Below are 25,747 nucleotides of genomic sequence, written 5' to 3' on the forward strand. Positions count from 1 at the left end.
GTTTATGTGTTGTACTTTCTTCACAACCTTCCATCTATCTTAATTACTTGTGTGATAATCTCCTTCAATTCTTTGTCACTAATAATAAGTAACGTGGTTAGGATGCATGGCAGTGGCGACACCAGCTCTTGCCACCTCACATGCATTCTATTTGTCAAACATCTATGATTACATTTTCATGTAGGACCTAAACTCCTTAGATCTTAATGGATGAAGCTCCCTCTGGTTTGTGCGTGAGGGCGAGGAAACCTCTTCAACTCCCATGCACATGTTTCACACGCACATTAATTATGTTGTTCCAATACAGATCAAGAAAATTAATTTCAGTTATTCTTGTCTGAATATCTTAATTAACCAAAGTAAATTAACAAGAAATTTTTACATTTTTCCCTAATTTTGTTTTTCTTGATTATTAGTTTTAAAGATATTATTAGTGGGATGTGATCCTTTAATCTTGTCTTGTTTATTAGGGCTATGCAATCTTTTTGGTAGATAAATGTCTCACAACCCACTATAGATCTTTACTTTGTATTATTATTAAGTAGCTTTATTATTTGTTTGTTATTGCCAACAAAGGCACAAACACCACATTCCTCATCCTTTAGATACAAATCACTGTTTTGATCTTCATCAATGGATGTATATATGGCCAAACTTTATATATATGGAACTAAATTATCCTTTCTTAAACAAAATGCATGATTGGATTATATATAAATATCCCTTTGACATTTAGGCATCTTTTCTATCTATGGCCCCATGAGTGAGTCATCTATCTATCCCCCTATTATCGTTCTTAATAAGATTAGGATGTTCATAGGCCCCTGACAATCTAAAATACTCAACATGTTGACCTAATTAAATCAAACAAATTAAAATTATAACAAAATAGTGACATATAACAACAATGATAATAAGTTCGAAAAATGAATTCGTTTAGGTATATATTAATTACCTAAATAATATTGTAGTTTCGCTTACGGATAAGCTTTATATATATATAATCCATTCACCATCGCTACAATCCATTGTCGTCTACTATCCATTCTCTTTATTCTTAATTAAAAGATAATTTAAATTCAAAATTAATTAATAACAAATTTATATGATCAGTGTCTGAAATGTTTGATATACAAATACCGTTATTGACAATGTTTTTTATCTTTTTAATTATGGATATTTATTATTTAATAATTCAACGTAAATAAAGAATTAAAGATACATTCCTACATGCCAAATTAAATTACTTGGTTATGTTGTTGCCTCAAATATTGTATAAAAAAAATGGTCCAATTCCTAACTAGATTTTTATTATAATCGGTTCTATTTTATATCATATGTTGATCTCATATGATATGTTTCCATATACTCCATAAAAGTTGCCATGAAAAGTGAATTAGGTTATATGCCGGAAACATAATTTTAATGCTGAACATTTTTGCATGACAAAGAATGAATGAACAGGGTATGAAGGGACTCCAGCATGCAAAATATCATAGCGTGAAGAATTTAATATAAAAGGATTAAGAGTAGGAGTGAGTTGAGTTAAGTCTAGTTTACTACTTTGGCTTATATATATATTTTTTTTTAGAGGAGTAATAGGGGCTAGTAAATTTTGTGATTGGTAGCCATCAATTAATTATCATTGGTGATTTTAATGGTGCGAAATTTCATCCAAGGGTGTGGGATTACTCACTTTGTTTTTTTTGTTAAATACTGGCTAAAATTTAATAAAAGTGCTGGCCCTAGACATTCTCGTATTTTTATTCCATTCACAATTTGATTAATTAATCACTTAATCTAATTATAAAATTTAAGTATGTCGTCTCCCAAAAATTTTCACATTTAAGTCAAAAATCATAAGTTTATTTGACTCTTTTTCGCCCTTTTATACATAACATTGAGATGAATCTAGAAAGCATGATCTGCTTTAGTTTATATTGTTCAAAGATGATTTGATTAGACCTGGACAATAATTTCTAATAGAATAACAGCTTCCATACCCATATTTTTAAGACTATCAAAAATAACTCCTAAGGCTATCAACTATATTCAATAATGTTAATATTAAGGTAAGGAAGGTAAATATTCTTTGTAGGTTGACTCTATCGATTATTTTCATATATTTCAATGTAATTCTCTCAATAAACATGCTAACTAAAATTATTAAGGAATCATGCATCTTAATGAACAATATGTATATGTATAACATATAAACTTATGGAAATGTTATGTTTATATCACTGAGAAATAAAATATGCCTTCAATTGCCAACTTGTTTAAATTATTCCTATTAGAAGAAGCAGTAATTTGAATGAAGTCAAAACTGGCATTTACCATGTGACTAATTAACTTCTCATCATACAAAATTGTGGGTTTTATCTTTAAATATGTAATGCGTACTAAATACAATGTATCATATGATGACATTATTGCTTCTTTTTATGCTATTGTAGACAAGCATGACATGACTACAGGATTAAAAAAAAGAAGAGGTAATTAGTTTTTACAAGAATAACATTATATAATTAATTTCTTTATTAATATCAATTAATTTTTTTAAATTATAAATCTAAATCCTAAAATTAACTAATATTAATTAACTAAAAAATAGTATTCTATATTTTCTCTTTTTATTATTACTATCATGATCAATTTCACAAACAATACTACTTCGTTGGAACTTATGCTCTTTTACAGTTTCTTATCTATTATAAGATTTTTTTTTCTCTTCCAATGCACAGTGAAATAGTCTATATATAAAAGTCGACAAGATGAAAAATAAAATAAAGACTAATAAATATGAACTCCAACAATAAAAATGAGGGAATATTTACCTAGTAATGTTGTTATACAAGTGATATATTGTTTCCTAGGTCAGCATTATTATGCAAAAACAATAAAACGAAATAAGGATAAGCACATATACCTTGTTGATTCCAGAGTTAACACAGCCTGGACTTTGAAAATGACAATGCCGTGCTATGTGAAATAATTTACATGTATTTTATGTATATATAACATATGATAACCAACTTATAAGAAATTAGAGAATCATATTAATTACTAGACATTATATATATAAAAAATTAAATTCTAATAAACCTAACCAAGCATTTTTCATAATAGATGTATATGAAACATATGCGTGCTTGGCTCCTCATACGCCATTTACAGAGATCATCGAAATTTCAATAGGCTCTAAAAATGGCATACAGGGAGCCAGGCACATACACAAACATATGTGATCTAGATCAAGAAAAAAAAAATCAAACAATTAAACCTACAGAGGCATGAATATGAAAGCATGCAATGTGTATATGGATGTGTAATCATGGAATTTAAAGGACTAAATTGCTACTAAGGATGCTAGCAAGTAACAAATTAAACCTAGAGAATGTGCATGTATATTTATATGCAATGACATTGATAGATGAGTTATGAAATATATGCCGATAATGTATGTGTGCATATATAATTTCATGATAATGATCATGATCAAACCGTAGATCATTTCTCATTTCCTTCTTGAGTGAGGATCGGAAGAGAAGGAGTGAAAGGAGGAATTAATGAAGATTAGTATCAAGATCTGTAAAAGTATAGATGGGGAAAATTAAACTAGTTAATTGAGGGAGTAGGTAGGTGTATGTATGTATATATGTAGGTCATAATAATGAAAAGAATATAGAGTCCTAGAAAGAAAACTATAGAATAAAATGAATTAAAGAAGGTCCATTAATTTTGCATAATAATTAATGGAGTGGATTTTGAAAGGGAAAGGATCGGAGGAAGATGTGGGGTTGTGGACGCCCTGAATTGAAGCCAAGGTCTAAATATAGAGAGAATGAGAGACCCCATATAGTAATAGTAAGTAGTCAAGGAAGGAAGGAAGAAAGTAATGGAGAAGAGAGAGAGAGAGAGAATAGTGGTGTGTGTAAGGCTACATACTAACCACTCAATTTCCTAAGCTAAACTTTTGTGGTGTTTGAAATCTCCTTTTCTAGGTCGTAAAGCTAACATTGCTTTCTCATCTCTGAACTCAATTTGTCTTAGAGTGCTTGGAGGACATGGATAATGGATTCCTATCACTTAACTTTCTTTAAATAAAAATAAAGCTAAAGCAAGATAAAGCAAATAAATATTACCATAATGTGCTTTCTTTTTCTTGTTGGGCATCATATGTTTCCGTATACTTTATTTTATTTTTTATGTTTACCCAACTACTGCTCGCCAATGAGTAATAGTTCAAATGGCATAGACTCCACGTACTCAATTAAGAGGTTGTGGCTTCGAGTTTTCTATCTTTCCAAATTTCTCGCCAATAAGTAATAGCTCAAATGACATAATCTCCCCGTACTCTCCGTACTCATCCAAGAGGTAGCTGTTATTGTATTTTAAATCATAATTATTAGTGTATAAATAAGTGATGAATAAGATCAAAATTATATCCTTTTAAAAGCTCCTAAACTAAATAAGCAATGGTTTAATTGGATATTTTTTATTTATTATTATTTGGTTTATCATAGAAAGAGCATACAGCAGATGCTATTTATAAATCATATTAATTACTTTAACTGCTTTATGATTTAATAGATTCATCTTTTATATATATTTTTCATATGTTTTTTTTCCTACTTAAAAAATATAGAATGAAAAAAAAAATCACACTTTGACAATAAATTTATTATGACATTGCTGATGAATAAATTAGGAAATTTGATCACAAAATCAATTATCAACTATTACTAATTTGGTCCTTATACTTTGTTTCTAGGATAAAACATTGAAGTTTTGTAACACTTTCCTGATTATGCATGGGTGTATCATGTATGTGTAAGAGAAGCAATATATATAACACTAACAATTTTAATTATGTAAGATATACATTAATTCTATATTCATAAAAGTTTGAGTTAGTATAATTATTGACAACATATCTTAAAATAAATAGTTCGTTAAGTAGTTTTGTCAAACTAATATTTTTTTTATGAATATAACAGTTTATATCTTTTATATAACAGTTATAGTTGTAGTATTCAAATAAATAGTAGTTTACTCTAATTTAAAGGAGAAACATATAACTTTAATTTGGATAAATTATTATATATTGATATCTCATAAAGTTAGGTGTTATTAAGTATTATAACATAGAAAATAGTCATACTTTGTAACAGAAATACAATCGGTATTATATTTTTAAAATATAATAATTTCAAATGTAGTGTTATCTAATTAAAGTTCAAAAGAGATTATCATATTCATTCAGAAGTGAAAGCATATGAATTAATCTTACCAATCAATCTTGTATTTGAATATTAGCTTGTTTTCCCTGTTATATTTACCTATAAATATGTGTTTTGTAAATGCTTGATAAGTCCAAAAACTTGCTTTAACATTGATTGAAGTAGTAGCCTCTTCTTCAACTCAAATTTAATTTGGTTAGTAAAAAATATGCTGAATGCTACTAAAAATTTCTTACAAATATCTTTATAGTACAGAATAATAAATTTAAATAGATATAATTTATTTTATTTAACTTGAATTATTCAACAAATTTTGGGTATGTAATAAAACCCTAGCAGGAAAGCTAATTCAAGCAAAGGAAATGTACAAGAGCACCTAATAGCATTGGTCAAAAGAGACTAGTGTTTTTTTTTTTTTAACGATATTTTTTCGTCTGACAAACTAAGAATTTAATCGAGCTCTATCTAAAGATTTATCGTTAGTCAATAAATTATTATATACATAAAGTAAAATTTAAACTTCCGACACTTGCTTAAGCTTAGTTAAACTATAATATTTAGAAGCTTGAAACTAAGCTATGTCATTAATTAATTAATTAACGGAAATCACTCAAATAAAGACGTCTAAAACGTCTTTTTTTTAAATGTTTTTTAGTAACTAAAATTTAACACATATAATCAATTAAACTATGTTATTTTTGTCAAAATTAGGCCAAACAAATTAATTTGATCGAAAAAATAGTGAATCAAATCTTGAATTAGTCTAAATTAATATTATTTTTTATAAAAAATAACTATAATACCTTTATTATAAAAAATGACTAAAATACTCTTATTATGTGTACATTAATTTTGAGAATCATAAATTCTAATCGTTTACTTCTCTGTGTGTGTTTGGATTGTGGTTAGTCAAACTGGAGTTTGAACAAAAATGATTTTATAAAATTGATTTTGGGTATAAGTAAGTTTGTGTCAACATAATTTATGTTTGGTAATTCTATACTAAAATTAATTTTGATAAAATAAATATTGTTTAGATAATATTAGTTAAAATCACTTTTAGATAGATAATTACTAAAAAGGACATGACATTAAATTATAATGTTATTTTTTTATATATATATTTAATTTTTTTATATTTTTTCTTATATGTTTTTATATAATATATTTTTAGTATTCTTAGTACTCTTTTTTAGTACGCTATAATTTTTTACTATTATTATTATTTATGGTTAATTTTTTTGTTTAATTTATTTTACTTAATGGGATCAATAAATTATATTATAAAAAAATAATAATAAATATAATGCACAAAAATTACCATTATAAAAATATATAATGTCAAATAAAAAATTAATAAAAAATATAAATAATAAATAATAGAAAAAAAGAGTTCATGTAAAGAGAAATAATAAAAAATTTATAAATAATATAATAATATGTATAAAGGATAAAGTTGGTAAAAAAAAATAAATATTAAATGTCAATGGCTAAAAGCCAGTTAGTGCAACGTAGAAGCTAGAAATTCTTGCTTCTTGTAAACGTGGTTTTGTAACCAAAATCACTTCTGCGTTTATAGATGGAAAAATTAGCCATTTAAGCGTTCAAGAAGCTGTCGTTAGGATTTAGAAATTTTAAAATTAATATATATAGAATAGGAGTATTTTAGTCATTTTCTATAATAAGAGTATTGTAGTCATTTTCTATAAAAAATAATATTAATTTAGACCGGTTCAAGATTTGATTCACTATTTTTTTTGTTAAATTAATTTGTCTAACTTAATTTTGACAAAAATAACACGACTTAATCAATTATATGTGTTAAATTTAATTAATAAAAAACATCTTTAAAAAAAAACATTTTAGATGTCTTTATTTAAGTGACTCCCTTAATTAACACCTATGAAATATGGACATTTTTCTGAGTTACTGTGTCTGCATATTCAACTTTATTTTTAACATGTATTTTTAAAATAATTTTAGAAATAATATATATTATTATTTATTAAAATAAAAATATTTTTAATATTTTATATAATTAAAATAAAATATTAAAAAATTAATTTATATTTTATATATATGCGTGTCTTCGTGTCTTATAAAATTTTAAAATTTGTGTGTCAATATATTTTATATTATGTCGTATCATATCTTATATTCGTGTTAGTCTCCGTGTACCATAGATTAATGTTAATTAATGCATTATGCTTCAACAGGAGAAAGGACATAAAAAAATAGTCAAAAAGGAGGTGAAGACTATTGGGTATGGGATGTTGAAGCGTGAAGACTGAAGAGAAGAGAGGAATAATATAAGTAAGTAGGTAGGGTTATGATAGGGAATTATTGTGTATAGGTAGAATATGGTAAATGATTAAGAAAGGGATTGAGAGAAAAGAGGGAATAAAAATGAAAAAAAGAGTTGGGGGATGGAAGCTTTATCGTGTAGAGTGTTGGAAGGAACAAGTGTGGGAATCATGGTGTCAGATTTCATTGGCATTGGCCCCCATTATTATTTGCCTAATGCCTAATGCCTGTGCCTGCATGCTTCAGTTCCTGCAGTCTTGTGTTCTTCTGCTTGTACCTCTCTCTCTTTCCCCATTGGTATCATCAAACATATCATTTATTCATATAATATGTGTGTGTGTTTTTTTTAATAATTAATGCAATTATATATATATATTTCCATCATATTTTTCCATTAGAAAAAAGAAAGCACAGATGTTGGGTGTTGGCATTATCACCAATCACCATGTTCCCTCTCTCTGAATACTTTAATTTTGCTCCCCTTTTGAGGAGAAAGCAAGGAAACGAAAGCCTGTTTGCTTTCAATTGCATTGCATTACATATATTCCACATCATTATAATATGGTGTAATGATGTAAGCGAGAGAGTTGGAGTAGCACCCATTATGAAAAAGATGATTGAATCGCGTCTCGGGTGGTTTGGACATGTGAGAAGAAGACCAATAAAATATCCAGTCAGGAGGGTGGATGAGATGGAAGATGGACAAAGGGCGAAAGGCAGAGGAAGACCTATGAAGACCATCCATGGGATGGTCAAATGAGATCTACATGTAAACGGTCTCTCTGTAGACATGATAAATGACAGAGCACAATGGCGTCATTTGATTCATGTAGCCGACCCCACTTAGTGGGACAAGGCTTTGTTGTTGTTGTTGTTTTATAATATGGTGTAAATTCAGTGCAGTCGATTTCACGTGAAGTTGATAGTTGAGAACGTTAAACAAAAATTTAGTCAAATCAGTTAAATTATCTAACAGCTCAGCTATTAATTTTACGTGAAATCGACTGTTATAATATTATTATTAATATTATCATGAATTTATTTATTTTGTACCTAAAAACACCTATTAAAATTATAAATTAAAAAATATTTTGTTAATGATAAATTTATTATGTATTTTTAAAATACATATTAGCTAAATTTTATTATTAGTAGTATTAGCCAGCTCAGCTTTTTTTTTTCTTTTTTTTTCTCCTGTTTGTTTTTTTATTAATATATTATTATTATTGTTTTTTCCTTCTGCCTAAAAAACCCTAATAACGTATGTGGTGGATGCAATGCTGTATGGCAGGTTTCTTTAATTTGTCAACTGTAAATATAGATACATACGAATGTTTACATGTAATAATGTAAGTAACATTTGTTTCATTTGTTTATAACAACTTTATTCTCTCTCTGTGAATGTTACAGCTGTACAAATTATTCTGTTTTTTCATATGCTCCATTATTATCCCTACCTAGGCTAGCAAGCTCATGAAATCTCTTCTATCATTCCAAAAAAGAAAAAACAAAATAGTAATAATAAGGTTTAATTATTCTATTAGTTCTTATAATTTTTTTTTTTTTAATTGAATTCTTGCATTAAATTTTTTTTAATTAAATTTCTCTTTATAGTAATTAACTTAATTGTACAAAGACCCAACTAAAAAAAAATTTAGTACATAGACTCAAATAAAAAAAAATGTAAAAATTCAATTAAAAAAAAAAGTATAGGAATCTAATTAAAAATTTCGTAAAATTATAGGAACTAATAGAGTAATTAAACCTAATAATAATAATAATATTCTAAAAAATATACTATAATATTTATGTTTACTAATACTTCCTTCGGTATTATTCATTATTATTATTATTACATTTCATTTTATTAGTAATATTAACCATAAAAGAATTAATTATTGAATATATAGCTAAAGAGAAAATTTGTGTTTTCTTATCGAACAACTAATGACTCTTTTATTACTAAATCAAACATGAAAATTAGTGTTGAACTAGAGTAATAATAAGTAAAAATTAAAAAAAATATAGACAGTTGTTTAATAATAAAAAAAATGATTATCTGTTGTATAGTCATAAAATTAGAAAATGAGAGTTGGTAAGCTACATAAATTTATATCATAGAATTGAATCGTGTATAGTTGTGATAGTTTTAATTTGAGTGTTTCTTTCATCCTCATGAGTATTCTCCATTTGGATTGGAGATTCTATGATTTTTTTTACTTAAAAAAAAAAAAGTATGAATTGACTTATATTCTTTGATTTTGATTGTCATGAAGCTTCAAATTTAATGCATACTCTAGTTAAAACTTAGAAGCATTCATTTTATTCTATTTTATTGGGTGAGCGCTTTAATTTGCACTAGAAATTCACAAGAAAATAATATAAAATAAAATTATCAAGTTTAATAAAATCAAAGATCAAAGAGCCACTCATAAGAATAAGATCATTTGAGTGAATAATAATAATAATAATAATAATAATAATAATAATAATAATAATAATAATAATAGATTATTAATTATATGAGGTGAGATTATTATTATTTTATTAGTGTGGATGCAAGTATAGAACAACTAGTCAATTTAACATCCCATGTGTTAAGTGGGCCAAGAAAATAACATAATAGAGTCCTAATATGCTCTTACTCTATGTTCATGTGTGCAGATAACAGAAAGCAAGACAAAATTGTGATTGAGGTAGATAGCTATAAGCTATTACATCACTACAACAAAAAAGTTAAAATTATTTGCGTTCGTACATTGTTCACAGACAATAATTATGTGATTACTCACTTTCACAATCTTTTACGTGTATAAATTTCACCATCTTATTAATTACATTAAAGTTCTGGCATGCATGCATGCAAAAAACACAAACCAAACCGAGCCAAACAAAACAAGGCACAAGTTTATACTTAAAATTGAAATTGAAGGAAGAAAAGGAATCCTACCTTGTCCTCCCAAGAATTCTCGCTTGATTCTATTAACATATCCTTAGTTTCTTTCTTGGTTTGACTCTAACTTCAATTCTCTTTCACCATAATTGGAAGACATGTTCCAGTGTGTTTAGCAAGTGCTATGTGTAACATCAACATCCCTCACCAATAATCCTTACAAGAACAATGTCCATTTTCAAAATGGTGGAATCTATTGCGATCTCTAACCACGATTTTCCGGCTAGTAATTTTCGCTATGAGCTTGATCATGGCATGGCAATCATCACAGATCCTTAAATTTTTCACAACTCTCAAGGTTGTGTGAGGTTCAGTTGAGATCAATCCATAGCTTATTGCAAGCCTCTCACTATGTACTGCAAGAGCCAATTCCTTCTCCTTATCATCAATATCATGTAAAGCCACCTCTGTTGCTGGTGAATAACCCTCCAACTTTGTCAAATAGTTCAATTCCTCTAATTTTTGGTAGATACTTCTCCTCTCATGGTGTTTAAGATCCCCTGAGAGGAATTCATGTATTACATTATTAACTTCAATGGAACTACAACCTGGTTCCTTCAAGATTCCTCCCTTTTCCATCTTTTCTCTAAATTCTGCAGCAAAGTTCCATCTTCCCAATGAAGCATAGAAATTTGACAGCATGATGTAGGATCCAGAGTCCATCTTAGAACATTCACTCAAACGTTTTGCAACCTGTTCTCCTACCTCACTGTTTCTATGGATTTTACAAGAGCTTAATAAAGCACAGAGCATCTTATCATCAACATGTTGTGCTCCCATTCTCTCAATGAAGTTGTAGGCCTCTTCAAGCCTACCTACCCTACCAAGAATGTCAACCATGCATCCATGATGTTCTATGTGCGGTTTGATCCCATGAAGTGTTTCCATTGATTGAAATATCTCAAATCCTAACTCAACCAACCCACCATGGCTGCAAGCATTCAAGACGCCAACAAAGGTAATACTGTTGGGCCTAAGCCCCTGCTTAAGCATTTCCCTAAACAACTCGATCGCTTCAATGCTCATCCCATGCAAAGCCAATCCACAGATCATGGAATTGTAACTTGAAACATCTTTCACTTTCATGTCATCAAACAATAATTGTGCCTCATCAATATCACCACACCTTGAGTACATGTTGATCAGTGCTCCAACAACAATCTGATTAAACTTGACATTGCACTTGTGCATGTACATGTGAATCCAACGGCCGAGCTCCAAGGCTCCCAACTGCGAACACGCAGACAAGACACAAACAAAGGTAACTTCATTAGGCTCCACGCCCTTCACTTGCATTTCTCTAAACATCTCCAAACCCCTATTCAATTCCCCATTCCTCACCAACCCATCTATCATAGCAGTCCAACAAACAGTATCCTGAGTCTTGAGTCCATTGAACACCTCAATCGCCTCCTCAACCATGCCATGATCGAAATATGAAGCCATCATGACAGTACGCGCAACAACATCTCTTTCAGGTATTTTATCAAACACCTTCCGAGCATCTTCCACCTCGCCACATTTCCCATATAACTCAATAAGCTTCAACACTATGGACCTATCCAAACCCAATCCAGATTTCAAAACCTGGCCATGGACCTCCCTGCCACATCTCAGAGCACGTTGAAGCACGCAGGCTTTCAACACCGAAGTAACAACGTAGCTATCAGGCAAAACATTGTTGTGTCCCATTTGGCCATACAAGCCAATGGCAGCAGAGTAAGATCCAAAGGAGACAAACCCATCAATGAGGGAAGTGTAAAGGTACACATTTGGATTGTGAGTGCTGTGAAAGAGCTTGGTGGCATGGTCAATGGAGTTGAGCTTGCAGTAGAGCCGAAGAAGCTCGAAGACAACAAAAGGGTCTTGTTCTGTTCCTTTCTTTATGGCTCTGCCGTGTATGGATTCGACATGTTTGAGGTTTTTACGGTTCTGTTGCAAGAGTGTGATGATGTCTGTGTCTCTACGAATGTTTTGGTCGTTGTTGGTTTTGGCCTTAGAATGTGTGTATGAATTTGATGAGTTATATAGGTTTGTGGTTACACTTGGCAAAACCAAAATACTCATTTCCTTTTCTCTCTTTGGCTTTGGTTAGTTTAAACTGAAAATGTGAAAATGCATAACCACTTGCTTAAATATATAGTGGAATCCGAAATATAAAAAATTGTGTGAAATAATAAATGTATATATATGAGCAATGCTAGGGGCCAACAACATTTGTGATTGGTAGCCATCAACTAGCCATCAATGATGATTTGATGGTGTGAGATTGGTGTGAGATTTCATCCAATGGCTCACCTTTCTATACTGGTTACATGTCAAAATACAATAAAATTGCTGGCCCCTAGACTTTTCCTATATATATACACAATTACATAATAGATAATTTAGCAGCTAATTTTTTTGTATATTTTGAATTATTTTAAGATGATATATTCAACCCGTGTCGAATTAAGATTAATATGGTTACATTCTTTTTAAATTGTTTCACATTTTAATTTCTATTTTTCGGCTGTTATACATGACTTTGTACTCATATCATTATTACTTATTAAGAGTTATTATTTAGGTCCGTTTGGAAACTCTAGAAGTAACTTTTTTTAACTTTTAACTTATGTTAATGTCTGATGCAATTTTCAAAACTAAATTGCAACTTTCTAAGAAGCTATTTAGGAGCCTATAGAGAAGTTAAAAAAAAATGACTTCTCTCATAATACTTCTACTTTCCATCACATTTCTATAAAACAAGTACTTTTACAGTTAAAAATCCAAACACAAAATAACTTATTTATAAGTTCAATTTAACAGAGTCATTTATTGTTTAAGTTATTTTATCAAAAGGAGCTTAATTAAGTTGGTTACCCAAACTGGGCCTTAATCAAGTTAGTTAAAGAAGTTTGCTATTAGTTAGTTTGAAAACAGAATGGATCATACATCTGACATCTCATTTCTTCATTGCTTGTGCAATCTTTGATCTTAGTTAACCTTAGATTCTGTTTCCAACTAGACTCAAATAACAAAGAAGATTTATGATAGCTTTGTTTGAAAGTATCACCGTTTAGATGAGGATGATGATGGTGATGCTTGGTGAAAATATTGAGACTTTACAACAGAAAAGGAAGGGTACAGTTATACACACATTTTAACTTGATTCATATGTTGTCAATTATCACCATCTCTCGCTTCTTTTTATTTGATTATCATTCTCTTTGAGCTTAAAAGTTTCATCACGAAGTATGAGTTGTGACTTCTGAAACATATCATATCATATCAAATTAAATTCTAATTACAAGTACAGCACAAAAGAGCAGAGAAATCTTTGAATTCAAAAGGGAATGATGATATTTCCAATGTTGTTGTGCCATGGATCAGCCAAGTGAGTGGCCAAGTTCTCCAATGGTCCAGTGCCAGGGTATGCTGATTGTTGCACACAGAATCCCACAAAAGCCAACAAAGCAAGACGTCCTAAAAATATCCAACAGGAAACAAAGTTGTCTCAGTTTACAATTCATCAAGCAAAGAAAAAAATACAGAATGTTATCAAGTTGTTACCATTCTTGATTTCTTTGATTTTGTATTCGTGGAACTTCTTAGGATCCTTAGAGTATCCCAGAGGATCAAAGGCACCACCAGGGTATTTCTTCTTCTCGGGGTCTTTCTCCATGCTTCTTTGATGCTCCACAAAGGCAATAGAAAGGAATTCAATCACCAAAATTGTGGGAAGGGTGCCCCATGGAACAGGGTTTCCGAGGTAGGTTGCTTGCCCTCCGGGCTTCGCAGCCCATTCCTGAGCTTGCACCCAATTTCCTAAGCCCAATGCCTCTGGTACCAAGATACCTGGCTGCAAAACACAACAAAAATTCAAGGTCTTGTAGGCTGCGTTTGTTTACATGTACTGAGATACGATCCACAAAATTATGACAGATAAGCCATAAATAAATAGAGATATTATGTATAGAGACATAAATTTTCTGTCAATATAAACACTTTGTGTGTGTTTGGATTTCAGTTTGTAAACGAGAGTTTGCATAAAATTGATTTTGATGAAAAGTAAGTTTATGTTAAAGTGATTTATGTTTGGTAATCTTTATATAAAAATGGATTATAATAAAATAAATATTGTTTGGATTATACTACTCAAAATTACTTTTAGATAAAAAATTATTAAAATAGACATCAAGTTAAATAAATTTTTTATATTATTCTATCATTTTAATTTAGATATTTTAAACAAAATCAAAAGTAAAAATTTAATAAAAAAATATAATTATATATTTAAAATATTTGAATACTAAAAGGACTATAAGCAAAGAAGTAAAAGGTAGAATTGATAAAACAAAATAAATTCAATCCTAACGTGATTATCTAAACGTGGAAGCTACAATTTCTAACTTCTTATAAACGCACGTCCGTAAAATCACGTTGGCATTTAAAAAAAAAACATCCAAACAAAAAGAGATCAGAATGCATGCGTTCAATGCACTCAAACGTCCTTCTCTTCCTTCTAACACAAAATCAAACACATCCAAACATTTATTTTTTATCCTATTTCACTAGAGAACCAACTAAGAGTGTAATCAACTAAGAGTATAATCAACTAAGAATGTAATCAACTAGAACCAACTAATTAAAAAACAGGAGGTCTATTATAAAAAAGAAAAAATAACCCCACTATCCTAATTTGTCGAATTTCAAAACTAGAAATACAAAGAGTAGGCTTGAGTTGACTTAGATTATAGTTTATTCTCTAAATTTCTTTTATTTTTATATTTGTCCTTGTTTCTTACTGTTCTCACAGCCTAACCCTTCTATAAGGTTATATAACAGAGATCACAAAGAGGGGAAAGGAAGATTAAGAGTAAGAGAGACTTACAACAGCAAGCATAGCCCATCTGCAGTGGATAAGTTCTGACTCCTTGAATCTCTCAAGATTCTCTGGTACTGCTCCAAGACGAAGAGGGTCAAATCCAAAGTCACTGAAACACACCACATCAAACTCAGGAATTAGAACCATGAATGTATATGACGAAACCTGAATTGTGGAATCAATGAATGTGTATATACCCTGGAGCTGAACCGTCAAGGTAAGGGGGTCTAGGCTGGCCTGGCATCCAGTCAGCAGTCATGGAGAAGCGAGAAGACACATTGCTTCCAAAGCATGAGATTGGAATTGAAGTGGCAAATCTTGACTTTGAGGAAGAAAGAAGAGACGGGAAAGCTGATATAGTAGAACTCATCAGTGTGTTAGACGCCATTCTCTCTCACTCAAAAATAGTCAATCAAGGAAATGGCAGCTTGTAAGTAAGTTGAAGCCTCAAGAATATAGGGAGACTGGTGTGGATATAGGCGAATCCAAAAGTTGCTTTCTATTGGATAATCATGGTAACTTCAGACATGTCATTGGTCCACGTAGATATTTGTCCATCCACTTTGTCCCTTGTGGATATCTCTCTCTTTCTGTGTGGTGCACATAACTTCTTAGATTCTCAAAAATCTAACTCGATCGATCCATTTTTTGTGGAATCAGAACTACATGCTCTCTGTAAAAACCCGCTAACTTAAACAAAGTTTTTTTTTTTTTACTAAAGATAGGAGACTCGAACCTGTAACTTCTTAATTGAGTATGGGGAGATTATATCATTTGAACTATAACTCATTGGCTTAAATAAGTTATTTTGTTATTATCACTTCACATATGATATTTTTAACATAACGTATTTATCTAAAAACTATAATGCGTGCGAAAAGCTCATATATGTGGTGTGTAGAGTAATGTTATTACCCGAAACGATAATGCATGTAAATTCTTATTATCATGCAATGTGCTTTTTATTTCCCAATTACCATATTATTATTATATAATATATGTATACAAAAAATAACAATACATTAAAATATATATATTTTTTGGTGTCTAGCTCTAGAAATAAAATTAATATAAATACACGTTGGAAATTTATGAAATACTATATGTATTTGTATAGAAATGTATAATAATTAAATGGAAAAGTATAGGGTACCAACATATTATCTGCTAATTTATTGCCAATAATAATTAATTATTATATTTTAAACATATATATAAAGAGACACATCCAGAAAATATATCTATAAAGACACTTCTATTAAACACAACTATAAAAAAGATATTTTTATTAGACACATCCACAAAAACACTTCCATTAAACACAATTATAAATAAGAGTTGGCAGAAGTTTACAAAAATGCTGTTAATAACGTAGTGAGATTTTTTTTTTTGGTGTCTTAACGTAGTGGGATTGTAATTAAATTGGTAGGTAAATTTTTATTTTTTAATATGTACAATTGTACATAATATTTTTGTTTTCCTAATGTTTTTGGTGGTCTCTCTCATATGGGCTTTATATTGGGCCAAGGATACTTGCACTTGGGAGGGTTTTATTTGTGTCCACTGTCCAATAATTTCTGAACAAGCAGTATACCAACTCCGTTTTCCAAGTGGTTTGGGCCCGTATGTGGGCCTGAACCCTACCCAAAAATATTTTTTCTGAACAAGCAAATGATTTCTTCTTTCTTGAATCTTGAATAGTTGAATTAGTTTAGAAGTGCCACTCTAACTCTGAATTCTAATTGCACGTAGCATACCTCACTTGATTCATCACCTATCTCGAAATCGAAATTGAAATCGAAATCGGAGTCGATGAGCACGTCAGCGATTCCACTTGCACCTTCATCTTCATCTTCAGCATCTTCACCGGTATGCATCTCTCTCTATCTCTCTATGATCGTATTGCCAGATCTCCAAATTTTGTAACGGATTTTGTTCTTGTTATGACAGGGAACGGGGCTGTTGTCAGGTGGATTCACGAAGCTGTGTAAGGGCCTTGGAGTGGTTCTTGTTGCCGCTCACATTCTCGTTTACCTCTTCCCTTCTTCTCTTACCTACCTCGCTCTCGTTCCCGCCAGGTTTCCCTCCATTTTTCTCTTTTACTAATGCTCCTCCAATTCATCGTTTTATTTTAGGGAATAGTCGGTTAATTTAAGACATGATTATCAAGGTAATCAAACTCAGGAGCTTAGGTAAAGTTCAATTGTAATCGTAGACTTGATTTAGGGACTTTAAGTTGTAAAACTCGTTTGATCATGATGATGACCATGACGATGCGGGTGACTTGAGCTCCCTTAGTTTAAGATTGAAAGGAAACCTAATCTTAGATTAGTAAGGTTTCACAGCTTAAGCATTTTTGAGTCCTGTGCTTGTGCCTGTTCTTGCTCTAGTGTGAAACCATTTCTTTGCAGTATTCAGTAAATTCTTTTCATAACTCAGCCTTTGCTTCTAGCTTTCATACAAGGGCTATTCATAGCCTGCATCCGGTTTATTTATTTTAAATTTTTTAACTCTGGGAAGTTATTTTGCTGTTGCATTCATTTTGCAGGACGATTCCGTTCGCCTGGAATCTCATTACAGCTGGTTATGTCGAGCAATCTGTATATGGGGTATGCTCTTACTGTTTTTCAGGCTTAAGTTTGTGTGCTATAGAACATTATAATTCCAGAGTTGCATATGTTGTTTTGAATAAAACTCAGCAATTGACATTGGTTGCACAATTTTATAGGTGGTGATCAGCACAATAAGTCTTCTGTTTATTGGAAAGCTACTTGAACCAATATGGGGTTCCAGAGAATTCTTGAAGTTCATCTTCGTGGTTAACTTTCTAACTTCGATGTGTGTATTTGTCACCGCTATTGCCTTATACTACATTTCAACAAAGGAGAGTTACCTGTAAGCACATATTAATATTATCATCTTAGATGATATTTTCTGCATGTTGCTCATGCTACTTCCTGTCTCATTTTTACTTCTAATTATTTTTTGCCTGCCTCATCATTTTGAATTACTTGTTTTCTGTTATTTGTCAAATCTTAACATATACTCTACTTTCCATTTCCACCATGTACTTGTTGTTTTGATCCACTTATGTTCTTTTGGAATTTTCTAGTTACACTCCCCTATCGGGATTTCATGGAGTTATATCTGGTTTCTTGGTTGGCGTTAAGCAAATTATACCAGATCAAGAGCTTCCTCTCATCAAGATAAAAGCGAAGGTTTGATACTATTCCGCTATTGCTTCGAAGTTGTTACTTTCCCGCAACGATAGGTTTATGTTGCCACTTCCATGTCTCTTCAGTGGTTGCCGTCTATCACTTTATTGCTTTCCATCGCCATCACCTTCTGGACAGAAGAGGCTGCAGAGTATCTTCCAACCATAGTGTCTGGGACATATATAAGCTGGATTTACCTTAGATACTGGCAGAGCAAACTAGAGACAAAAATTAGAGGTGACCCAAGTGAGGATTTTTCATTCTCCTCATTTTTCCCTGGATTTTTAAGGTAAACTCTGATCATAGGTTGTAACAAAAAATTAATGATTCATTATAGGCTCCTGTAATCTTTGTAGATGTCAATAATATATTTTTTCTGGATGCTGCCTTGTAGACCAATCATAGACCCTATTGCATCAATATTTCATCGAATGCTCTGTGGAAGATCCGATGCTTTGAACAATGCTCAAGCTTACACCCAGGATAGTGAGTCTTTGCCAGGTTCTGACTCATTCGAAGCTACTAGGAGACGGTATTTTCACTCTGCTGCAATTTAGTTATAATCAGATCAGTGATGTTGCCAAATAGAAATTGCTTCTGTGAGACATGTTGGAAAACAATAAAATAAATAAACAATGAACATGAGGAGGTCCTCATCAGTTATTTTTCACTTTTGCCAGTTTTATTGGTTTCTTCAACTAAATCATTCGTATATTTACCTTGTTTAGTAATAGTTCTTCTTAAACATTCCCTTCTAACTGATCCTGTTGTTGCAGAGAAAGAGGAGCCCGAGCACTGGAAGAGAGGTTGGCTGCTGCGCGCATTGCTGGAGAGTCACAAAAGAGAGATGCTGCAGAAAATGTATAATTCCTCAGCTTTTGTACATTGGGATCGGTTCAGTCAATATGAAACTATTACAAGTGACATTTTCGGAGGGGTACATTAGTTACAAAATTTTTGTCTAGGTCAAGTAGCATTTTTATGTGCATTTTCCGTTGGACAATGATATTTGTGAATCTAAAGTTTTTTTCTTTCTTCTGTCGGATAAATATAACCGACTCACATATGTACTTAACCAAGATATAGAATAAAAAGATTTGTTGTATTTGTTATACCCATATCAATAGTAACTTTCTAATGCATCCAGGTTTTTGCTCTCCTTCGTTGTTTTGTTACCGGTAACCTGGAGTATTAGGTATAATTTATTTGAAAAATAAATCAATCGTGTATCGAAAAGATTGTTTTTACATGGATTTTGGAAAATATTTCATCCCGCTGATTCGTGAAAATTTATAATGTGTAAAAGAAAATTTGCATCTATATTTTAATCAAAACAACCACGCAATCCAGTTCTCTGAGAAAGTAGAGTTGCTTGGAAGAAAATGATCTCTTAAGTTATAACACAGCTTCATAATTAAGATTAGAACCCAAAACTTGTATAACCAAGTACAGTCCTTACCGAAAAGATTGCAATGTTAAGTCTCACAGTCATGAACACAACGCAATAAAATTTTATTTGTGTTTCTACCTAAATAATGTACCTAAAGAATGTAAATGTTGCTTTAGTGGACAGAAAATAGCATATTCTAGACCAGAGTTAAGATTGCAAATTGTAGCACATAATTCATAAAGAAGAGAAAGAAAACATTTATAAGGATATACTCAAATCTCAAACCTTATGATAGTTCACTGAAAGACAATTCATGTTTAAAAAAATTGCACAAACAAGAAGCACACCGGCTCCATTTTGCAACTCCAAAATGAATGAACAAACGGGAATGAGTAACCTATATTTGGTTGAAGAGAGTTAACAAATAGATAAGCATAACATAAGGTTGCTTAATCCCCAGCTTTTCTGTATTCTGGCTTCAGTTCATAAGTGCCTTGATTAGTTCCTTTGTTATTGTAGACACACAGATCTTTAAGTATATCTTTCAGAAATTGCTGCAGAAAAAAGTGTTAGATCCAACACATCAGTTATATAAGGCACTACTGAAACTATATATCTTGCTTAAAATAAATAAATAAATGTCAGGTGGAGAGATAATGGTGAATTTTTTCATATCCATGTGTAATCGTGAGATATCTACCAATTGAACAGAGTAAGATTACATAACAACAGCAATAACACCAGAGTCTTTGCTCACTAGATAGGCAACAGCACAGAATAAGATCTCAACAATTAATGATACAGTACTAATCTCTCAGAATTTCTCAGCATGATATATACAATTTCTTCGAACTAATGAAATCTACCTGGCACATTTAAGTCGTCCAATTGCATACGTATTGGGCATCTAGTGTACATGCATAACCACTAGAAGCAACAAATTCCTCATGGTAGGAGTTTATGACTATGTTTCCGATGATTGCTCCCTAAGATTATCATAAAGTAATATCCAATAGACTAAAGCTGGATATTAAGAGAAAGATATTAGTCAAAGCACATACTTCAGGTTGGTCGGTTTCTTGTATGAGATTTCTTAAACTCCAATTTGGCTGCCGTTCAAACAGCTTAAACACAATTTCTTCCATCTCTCCACGGTCCCTTCTTGTTCTCTTCGTTTCTGTTGCTTTAGCTGGAGCTTTCTTCTTTTCCTAATTCAATATAGAAACTTCAGAGATGAACAAAAAGAAATATATCAAACCGCACATGGCTAGTTATATAAATTCCTCAACTCCAACTCCTCATCCCCGGATTCCTCTCACTTTGCATGGTAATTCGGATTTAGATTTTGCATGAGGAACTTACAACGGGTCCAGAAGATGATGAAAAGGTGAATAGTCCAGGCATCGGTCTCATATGAGCCCCACTATCATTGTCAATAACCTGAAAAATAGAATAGTTAAGAAACCTGAGGCAAATGAAAGTTGCTCAAAACACTACATCAATATTATGAGAATGAGAGCCACAATAAACCTGTATCTGTCTAGTTTTGACCATGTACTTCTGTGTCCTCTCACGGCATATTTTCCCATAAAGTTCCATGCTTTGCTTGTGGGGTCTCATGTCAAATTTGTTCAGTATCTTTCCCTCCACACATATTTTTCCTACAACCAGCAACATTATGTCACAGAAAGATATGAGCTAACAGCTTAGTTACCATCACATGTAAGTTCTATCAAGTCAAACAATGACAAATATTTACCTTGCGGCGTGTCCGAGAAGACAGACATAGGAATGAAGTCTTTAGACATATCCATAGCAAAACATCTGGGTATATTCCCAGCTTCGGTCGCAGCCAACTCCATAGTAAACTGAGGATTTTAACTAAACAATCAATTTAAAGAGAAAAAAGAAAAATTACAGAGAGAAGTGTCACTAACAATAACAATCAAAATATTTTCTTACATATGATACAAAACATATCCCATTCCTAAATAGAAATAAAAAACAAATTCTAAAGCAATACAAGAAATTAAGCAGAAAAAGGGGAACATATGTAGGTTTTTCTAGGTCAAGTATATAGAAAGTGGTAAGGCAGAAACCAGAGGATGACAAAAAAATATTTAGGCCATCAACCAAAGTTATAATTCAAAGAGAAAGCTAGTTACATTTGATTTTAACCTTCATATCGTGTTTGTTAAAGCAATGAAGTAAAAAGTTAATTTCATTCGCAGCCCCACTTATCTACTCAATTAAGCAGAAGTTTAATCTTTTAAATTAGATTCAAGAAACATCCAGAGGATCAGATTTTTTAATTGCTCAACCGCTCCATAACTATATAAGTTGCGAGATCCAGAGATAGCTGGCTGATATTAACTCCAGCCGGTGAATAATCACAAAATAAATTAATATTGCATTGCTATCAACTTAAAATTCATTGATATCAACAATTTATGTTGCTGAGAGGTGAGAACTGGTTCTTGAATTGCTACCAACCGCAACAGCAGCATTGTAATGCATAGAAATCAAGGAATCAGGCCATGGCATGGCATTTCCTCAACATGAAGCAACGAAAGCTGTCTACACTAAACAATGAATCTAGAATTAACCAAAAAAAATGACATTTTTATTTTTTACTGAAGCCGTGTTAATCATAATTCGCTAGGGTTTAAGAAAATAACTGAACAGGATTTTTGTTTAACGTTGTTACTTTGTTGGTGGAAAGATATGAAGATGGATTTGAGGCATTGAGCAATGTGATGTGCGAGGGAATGGGAATGTACCTGGGGAGGAGAGTCATCGGAGGAGGAGTTGTCGGAGTTGTTGAGGGGATCGATGGAGACGATGACCTTGGCGACGGGGCGGGAGGGGTCGGAGGAGGGAGAGGCGCCGAGGCAACGGGAAACGAGAGGAGGGCACTTCATAAGCCACATGGCTCTCTCAGCTTTGCTGGTCTCTAAGTAACCGCCATAACCGTATGATCCACTACCAGCTTTGTTCACATTCTGCTTGCTCCCTCCTCCTCCTCCGTCAGCTGCCTCCGCCTCAGTTTTAATTGATTTCATTTCAACCGCAACGGAAACCGTTTCCCTTGCTCTATTCTCTACATTACGTGCTATTTTGCTCCCTTTTTTATACTCTCATTTTTTTATTTATTTGTTTTTTGTTTTTTTTTTTTTCATTATCTATTTTATTGACCTTCCATTTTCCAAACACAATCCAATCTCTCAAGTCTCAAGTCTCTAAGTCATAGCCTTTTTTCCAAAAATGAAAAATAAATAAATAAATAAACGACGCATACAAATCTTTTTTAATCAAGTACAATAAAATTGGCACAAATCCAACCAAAAAAACGTATACATGTGTCATAGCTTTTTTTTTTCTCGTACTTTTTCAGCACATTATTTTTTATTAGAAAATACAAAAATTTATTGACATAGCATATAATTTTTGTATATAGCATATAAATTTTACATAAAATATAAATTTATTAATATAATTAGAGGTGTTTATAAGTTAGATTTAAATTTTAATTAGATCTAGATTCGACACTAAAAAAACATCGAATCTATTTTTGACTTGATTCAAAAGCAAGCTGAAATTAATCAAATTAAACTAAAATTATCCAATATAAAATTAGTATATACAAATTTATAAATTTTATCTACTAAAATAATAAAATTTTATTTTTAAAAATTAAATTTAACAAATATTATATCATATTTATATCAAAATAAATTATTTTAAAATATATAAAAAGTATAATATAAAAAATATTAATTAAAATATAAAATTATAATATTACATTACTAACTTCACTCTAAATTATATATTTTTATTATAAAAAATAACTTCAGATCGGGTGACCCAAAACATAAACGAAATCTGACCCAAAAATAATACCAAATAAAAATAACAAACATAAACCCAGCAAAATATGCCTTGAGTCCGGATTGATTTTGGGTTAGGTCGAATTTTGAACACTCCTAAATATAACATAGAAATTCTTGTACATAGTATATAAATTTTTGCTACGAATATAATTTGTTGGTTTGGTAAATCAATGTTTTGGACATGTGGTATTTTAAAAAGTTTTGTGCCGTGCATAAAATTTTTTTTGTATATATTTTGTAGGTTAGATGTCAATGTTTCAGATATCTAACCCTTTAAATATTTTGTGTTGTGCACTAAATTTTCTCTAATGTTATTAAAATTTATGTGTTGTGTGTATTGTGTTGGTTGGATGTTAATATTCATGTGTTCCTTTAAAGTTTTTTGTGTGTTATGAATCAAAATTTTTGTGTGGTAATTTTTTAAATATATATAGAAGAAGAAGACGAAAAAGACGACAACGACAAAAATGATAATGATGGAGAATGAGAAAAAAAATCAAACAAAAGAAAAAAATCTTGGAAAAGAACAAGAAGACAAAAAAAGACGATAATGGCGACCACGATAACGATGACGTTGTTGAAAAAGACGACGACAACAATAACGACATCGACAACAATAATGAAAAAGGAGAAAAAAAGAGGCAATAACAAATTAACAATCAAATAACATGAAATAACCCTAATAAAATAAGATCTTAATTAAAAACTTACTTCTTACATACATATCTTAAATAATTTTTTTTTTAAATAAGAATATTCGAATCCACGATCTCTAAATAAATATGGAAAAACTATATCATTTGAATTATAACTCGTTAGCATTAGATATCTTAAACAATTTTAAAACTTAAGTATATATGAATTATGATGTATGTTATTTTGAATGAAATTTTGAATTATAAAAACTTTTCAAGTTATGTATACACTATATAACTTGAAGTATTACATGACTTTCGTGATAAATGAGTTTTAATTAAACTTAAAATGATTAAATCTTAATTGAGAAAAAGTTTAGTTACTTTATCTATATTATTTTCTCTAATTTTATCTTACTTTACATTACCTTTTTAAACAATCAACCTTCTTTTGGGAGTTACAAATTAATTTTATTGTTGACAAAATCTTTTATATGTTATGTTGATAGGTCACTGATTTTATTGCCGCTTAATTGTTCTTTAATACATAAATTGTTATTCCTTTAACAAAAAAGAATGTAATTTGGTTCAATCCTATTTTCATAAATTAAAAGGGAGTCACTCATATAAACACATCTAAAACGTTTTTTTTAAGGTGTTTTTAATAATTAAAATTTAATACGTATAATTAATTAAATCGTTTTACTTTTTACCAAAACTATATCAGACAAATTAATTTGACAAAAGAATAGTAAATCAAATCTTTGAATTGATCTAAATTAATATTATTTTTTTATAAAAAATAACTACAATATTTTTATATAGAAAATAATGAAAATACTTTTATTATATAATATTAATTTTGAGAATTCTAAATTATAGCCCTTCACTTCTCCGCCGTTATAGGGTTAGGATTTAGAGTTTTTAATATATATATATATATATATATATATATATAATAGGAGTATTTTAGTCATTTTTTATAATAAGGATATTGTAGTCATTTTTTATAAAAGATAATATTAATTTAGTTCGGTTTAAGATTTGATTCACTATTTTTTTATCAAATTAATTTGTCTAATTTGATAAAAATAACACGATTTAATTAATTATATATGTTAAATTTTAATTACTAAAAAATATCTTTAAAAAAATATTTTAAACGTCTTTATTCAAGTGGTTTCAAAATTAAAAAGATAAAATTTGATAATAATGTACTAATTTTAAAGACTACTACTAGTAATAATTTT

The 25,747-nt window shown here is 30.6% G+C and overlaps 4 protein-coding genes across 4 annotated transcripts; 1 reads left to right on the forward strand and 3 right to left on the reverse strand.

The window, feature by feature from the left end:
- Positions 1-10,211: 10,211 nt before the first annotated feature.
- OTP80 (Tetratricopeptide repeat (TPR)-like superfamily protein) lies at positions 10,212-12,650 on the reverse strand. Its single transcript, XM_088500497.1, has one exon. The coding sequence runs from the start codon at positions 12,565-12,567 to the stop codon at positions 10,645-10,647; it is 1,923 nt and encodes a 640-aa protein (XP_088356623.1). The 5' UTR covers positions 12,568-12,650; the 3' UTR covers positions 10,212-10,644.
- Positions 12,651-13,639: 989 nt separating this feature from the next.
- On the reverse strand, positions 13,640-16,057 carry LHCA1 (chlorophyll a-b binding protein 6). The gene is made up of 4 exons (XM_088500500.1): positions 15,565-16,057; positions 15,374-15,476; positions 14,053-14,341; positions 13,640-13,965 (listed from the first exon to the last, which is right to left on the reverse strand). Exons 1-4 carry the CDS (start codon positions 15,753-15,755, stop codon positions 13,826-13,828), a joined length of 723 nt encoding a protein of 240 aa, XP_088356626.1. The 5' UTR covers positions 15,756-16,057; the 3' UTR covers positions 13,640-13,825.
- Positions 16,058-17,073: 1,016 nt separating this feature from the next.
- LOC107645014 (rhomboid-like protein 19) lies at positions 17,074-19,694 on the forward strand. The gene is made up of 8 exons (XM_016349013.3): positions 17,074-17,236; positions 17,318-17,445; positions 17,916-17,976; positions 18,096-18,262; positions 18,480-18,585; positions 18,669-18,871; positions 18,977-19,114; positions 19,359-19,694. The coding sequence occupies exons 1-8, from the start codon at positions 17,180-17,182 to the stop codon at positions 19,447-19,449; spliced, it is 951 nt and encodes a 316-aa protein (XP_016204499.1). The 5' UTR covers positions 17,074-17,179; the 3' UTR covers positions 19,450-19,694.
- Positions 19,695-20,179: 485 nt separating this feature from the next.
- On the reverse strand, positions 20,180-23,109 carry LOC107642248 (uncharacterized). The gene is made up of 6 exons (XM_016345538.3): positions 22,753-23,109; positions 21,732-21,840; positions 21,503-21,633; positions 21,335-21,412; positions 21,034-21,180; positions 20,180-20,526 (listed from the first exon to the last, which is right to left on the reverse strand). The coding sequence occupies exons 1-6, from the start codon at positions 23,032-23,034 to the stop codon at positions 20,422-20,424; spliced, it is 852 nt and encodes a 283-aa protein (XP_016201024.1). The 5' UTR covers positions 23,035-23,109; the 3' UTR covers positions 20,180-20,421.
- Positions 23,110-25,747: the final 2,638 nt, after the last annotated feature.

Source organism: Arachis ipaensis, chromosome B9 (assembly GCF_059453495.1).
Source record: "Arachis ipaensis isolate K30076 ecotype BB chromosome B9, ASM5945349v1, whole genome shotgun sequence".
Classification (NCBI taxonomy): Eukaryota; Viridiplantae; Streptophyta; class Magnoliopsida; order Fabales; family Fabaceae; genus Arachis; species Arachis ipaensis.

What these genes read in the sequence shown, in the direction of transcription:
- OTP80 (XM_088500497.1), bottom strand. Translation starts at nt 12,567, where the DNA reads ATGAGTATTTTGGTTTTGCCAAGTGTAACCACAAACCTATATAACTCA.
- LHCA1 (XM_088500500.1), bottom strand. Translation starts at nt 15,755, where the DNA reads ATGGCGTCTAACACACTGATGAGTTCTACTATATCAGCTTTCCCGTCT. An exon ending in CTTGACGGTTCAGCTCCAGG is followed by an intron (nt 15,477 to 15,564) that starts GTATATACACAT and finishes GGTGTGTTTCAG; the next exon opens with TGACTTTGGATTTGACCCTC. An exon ending in AATCAAAGAAATCAAGAATG is followed by an intron (nt 13,966 to 14,052) that starts GTAACAACTTGA and finishes GGATATTTTTAG; the next exon opens with GACGTCTTGCTTTGTTGGCT.
- LOC107645014 (XM_016349013.3), top strand. Translation starts at nt 17,180, where the DNA reads ATGAGCACGTCAGCGATTCCACTTGCACCTTCATCTTCATCTTCAGCA. An exon ending in CTCGCTCTCGTTCCCGCCAG is followed by an intron (nt 17,446 to 17,915) that starts GTTTCCCTCCAT and finishes TTCATTTTGCAG; the next exon opens with GACGATTCCGTTCGCCTGGA. An exon ending in TTCGAAGCTACTAGGAGACG is followed by an intron (nt 19,115 to 19,358) that starts GTATTTTCACTC and finishes CTGTTGTTGCAG; the next exon opens with AGAAAGAGGAGCCCGAGCAC.
- LOC107642248 (XM_016345538.3), bottom strand. Translation starts at nt 23,034, where the DNA reads ATGAAATCAATTAAAACTGAGGCGGAGGCAGCTGACGGAGGAGGAGGA. An exon ending in CCGATGACTCTCCTCCCCAG is followed by an intron (nt 21,841 to 22,752) that starts GTACATTCCCAT and finishes TAAAATCCTCAG; the next exon opens with TTTACTATGGAGTTGGCTGC. An exon ending in CTTCTCGGACACGCCGCAAG is followed by an intron (nt 21,634 to 21,731) that starts GTAAATATTTGT and finishes TGCTGGTTGTAG; the next exon opens with GAAAAATATGTGTGGAGGGA.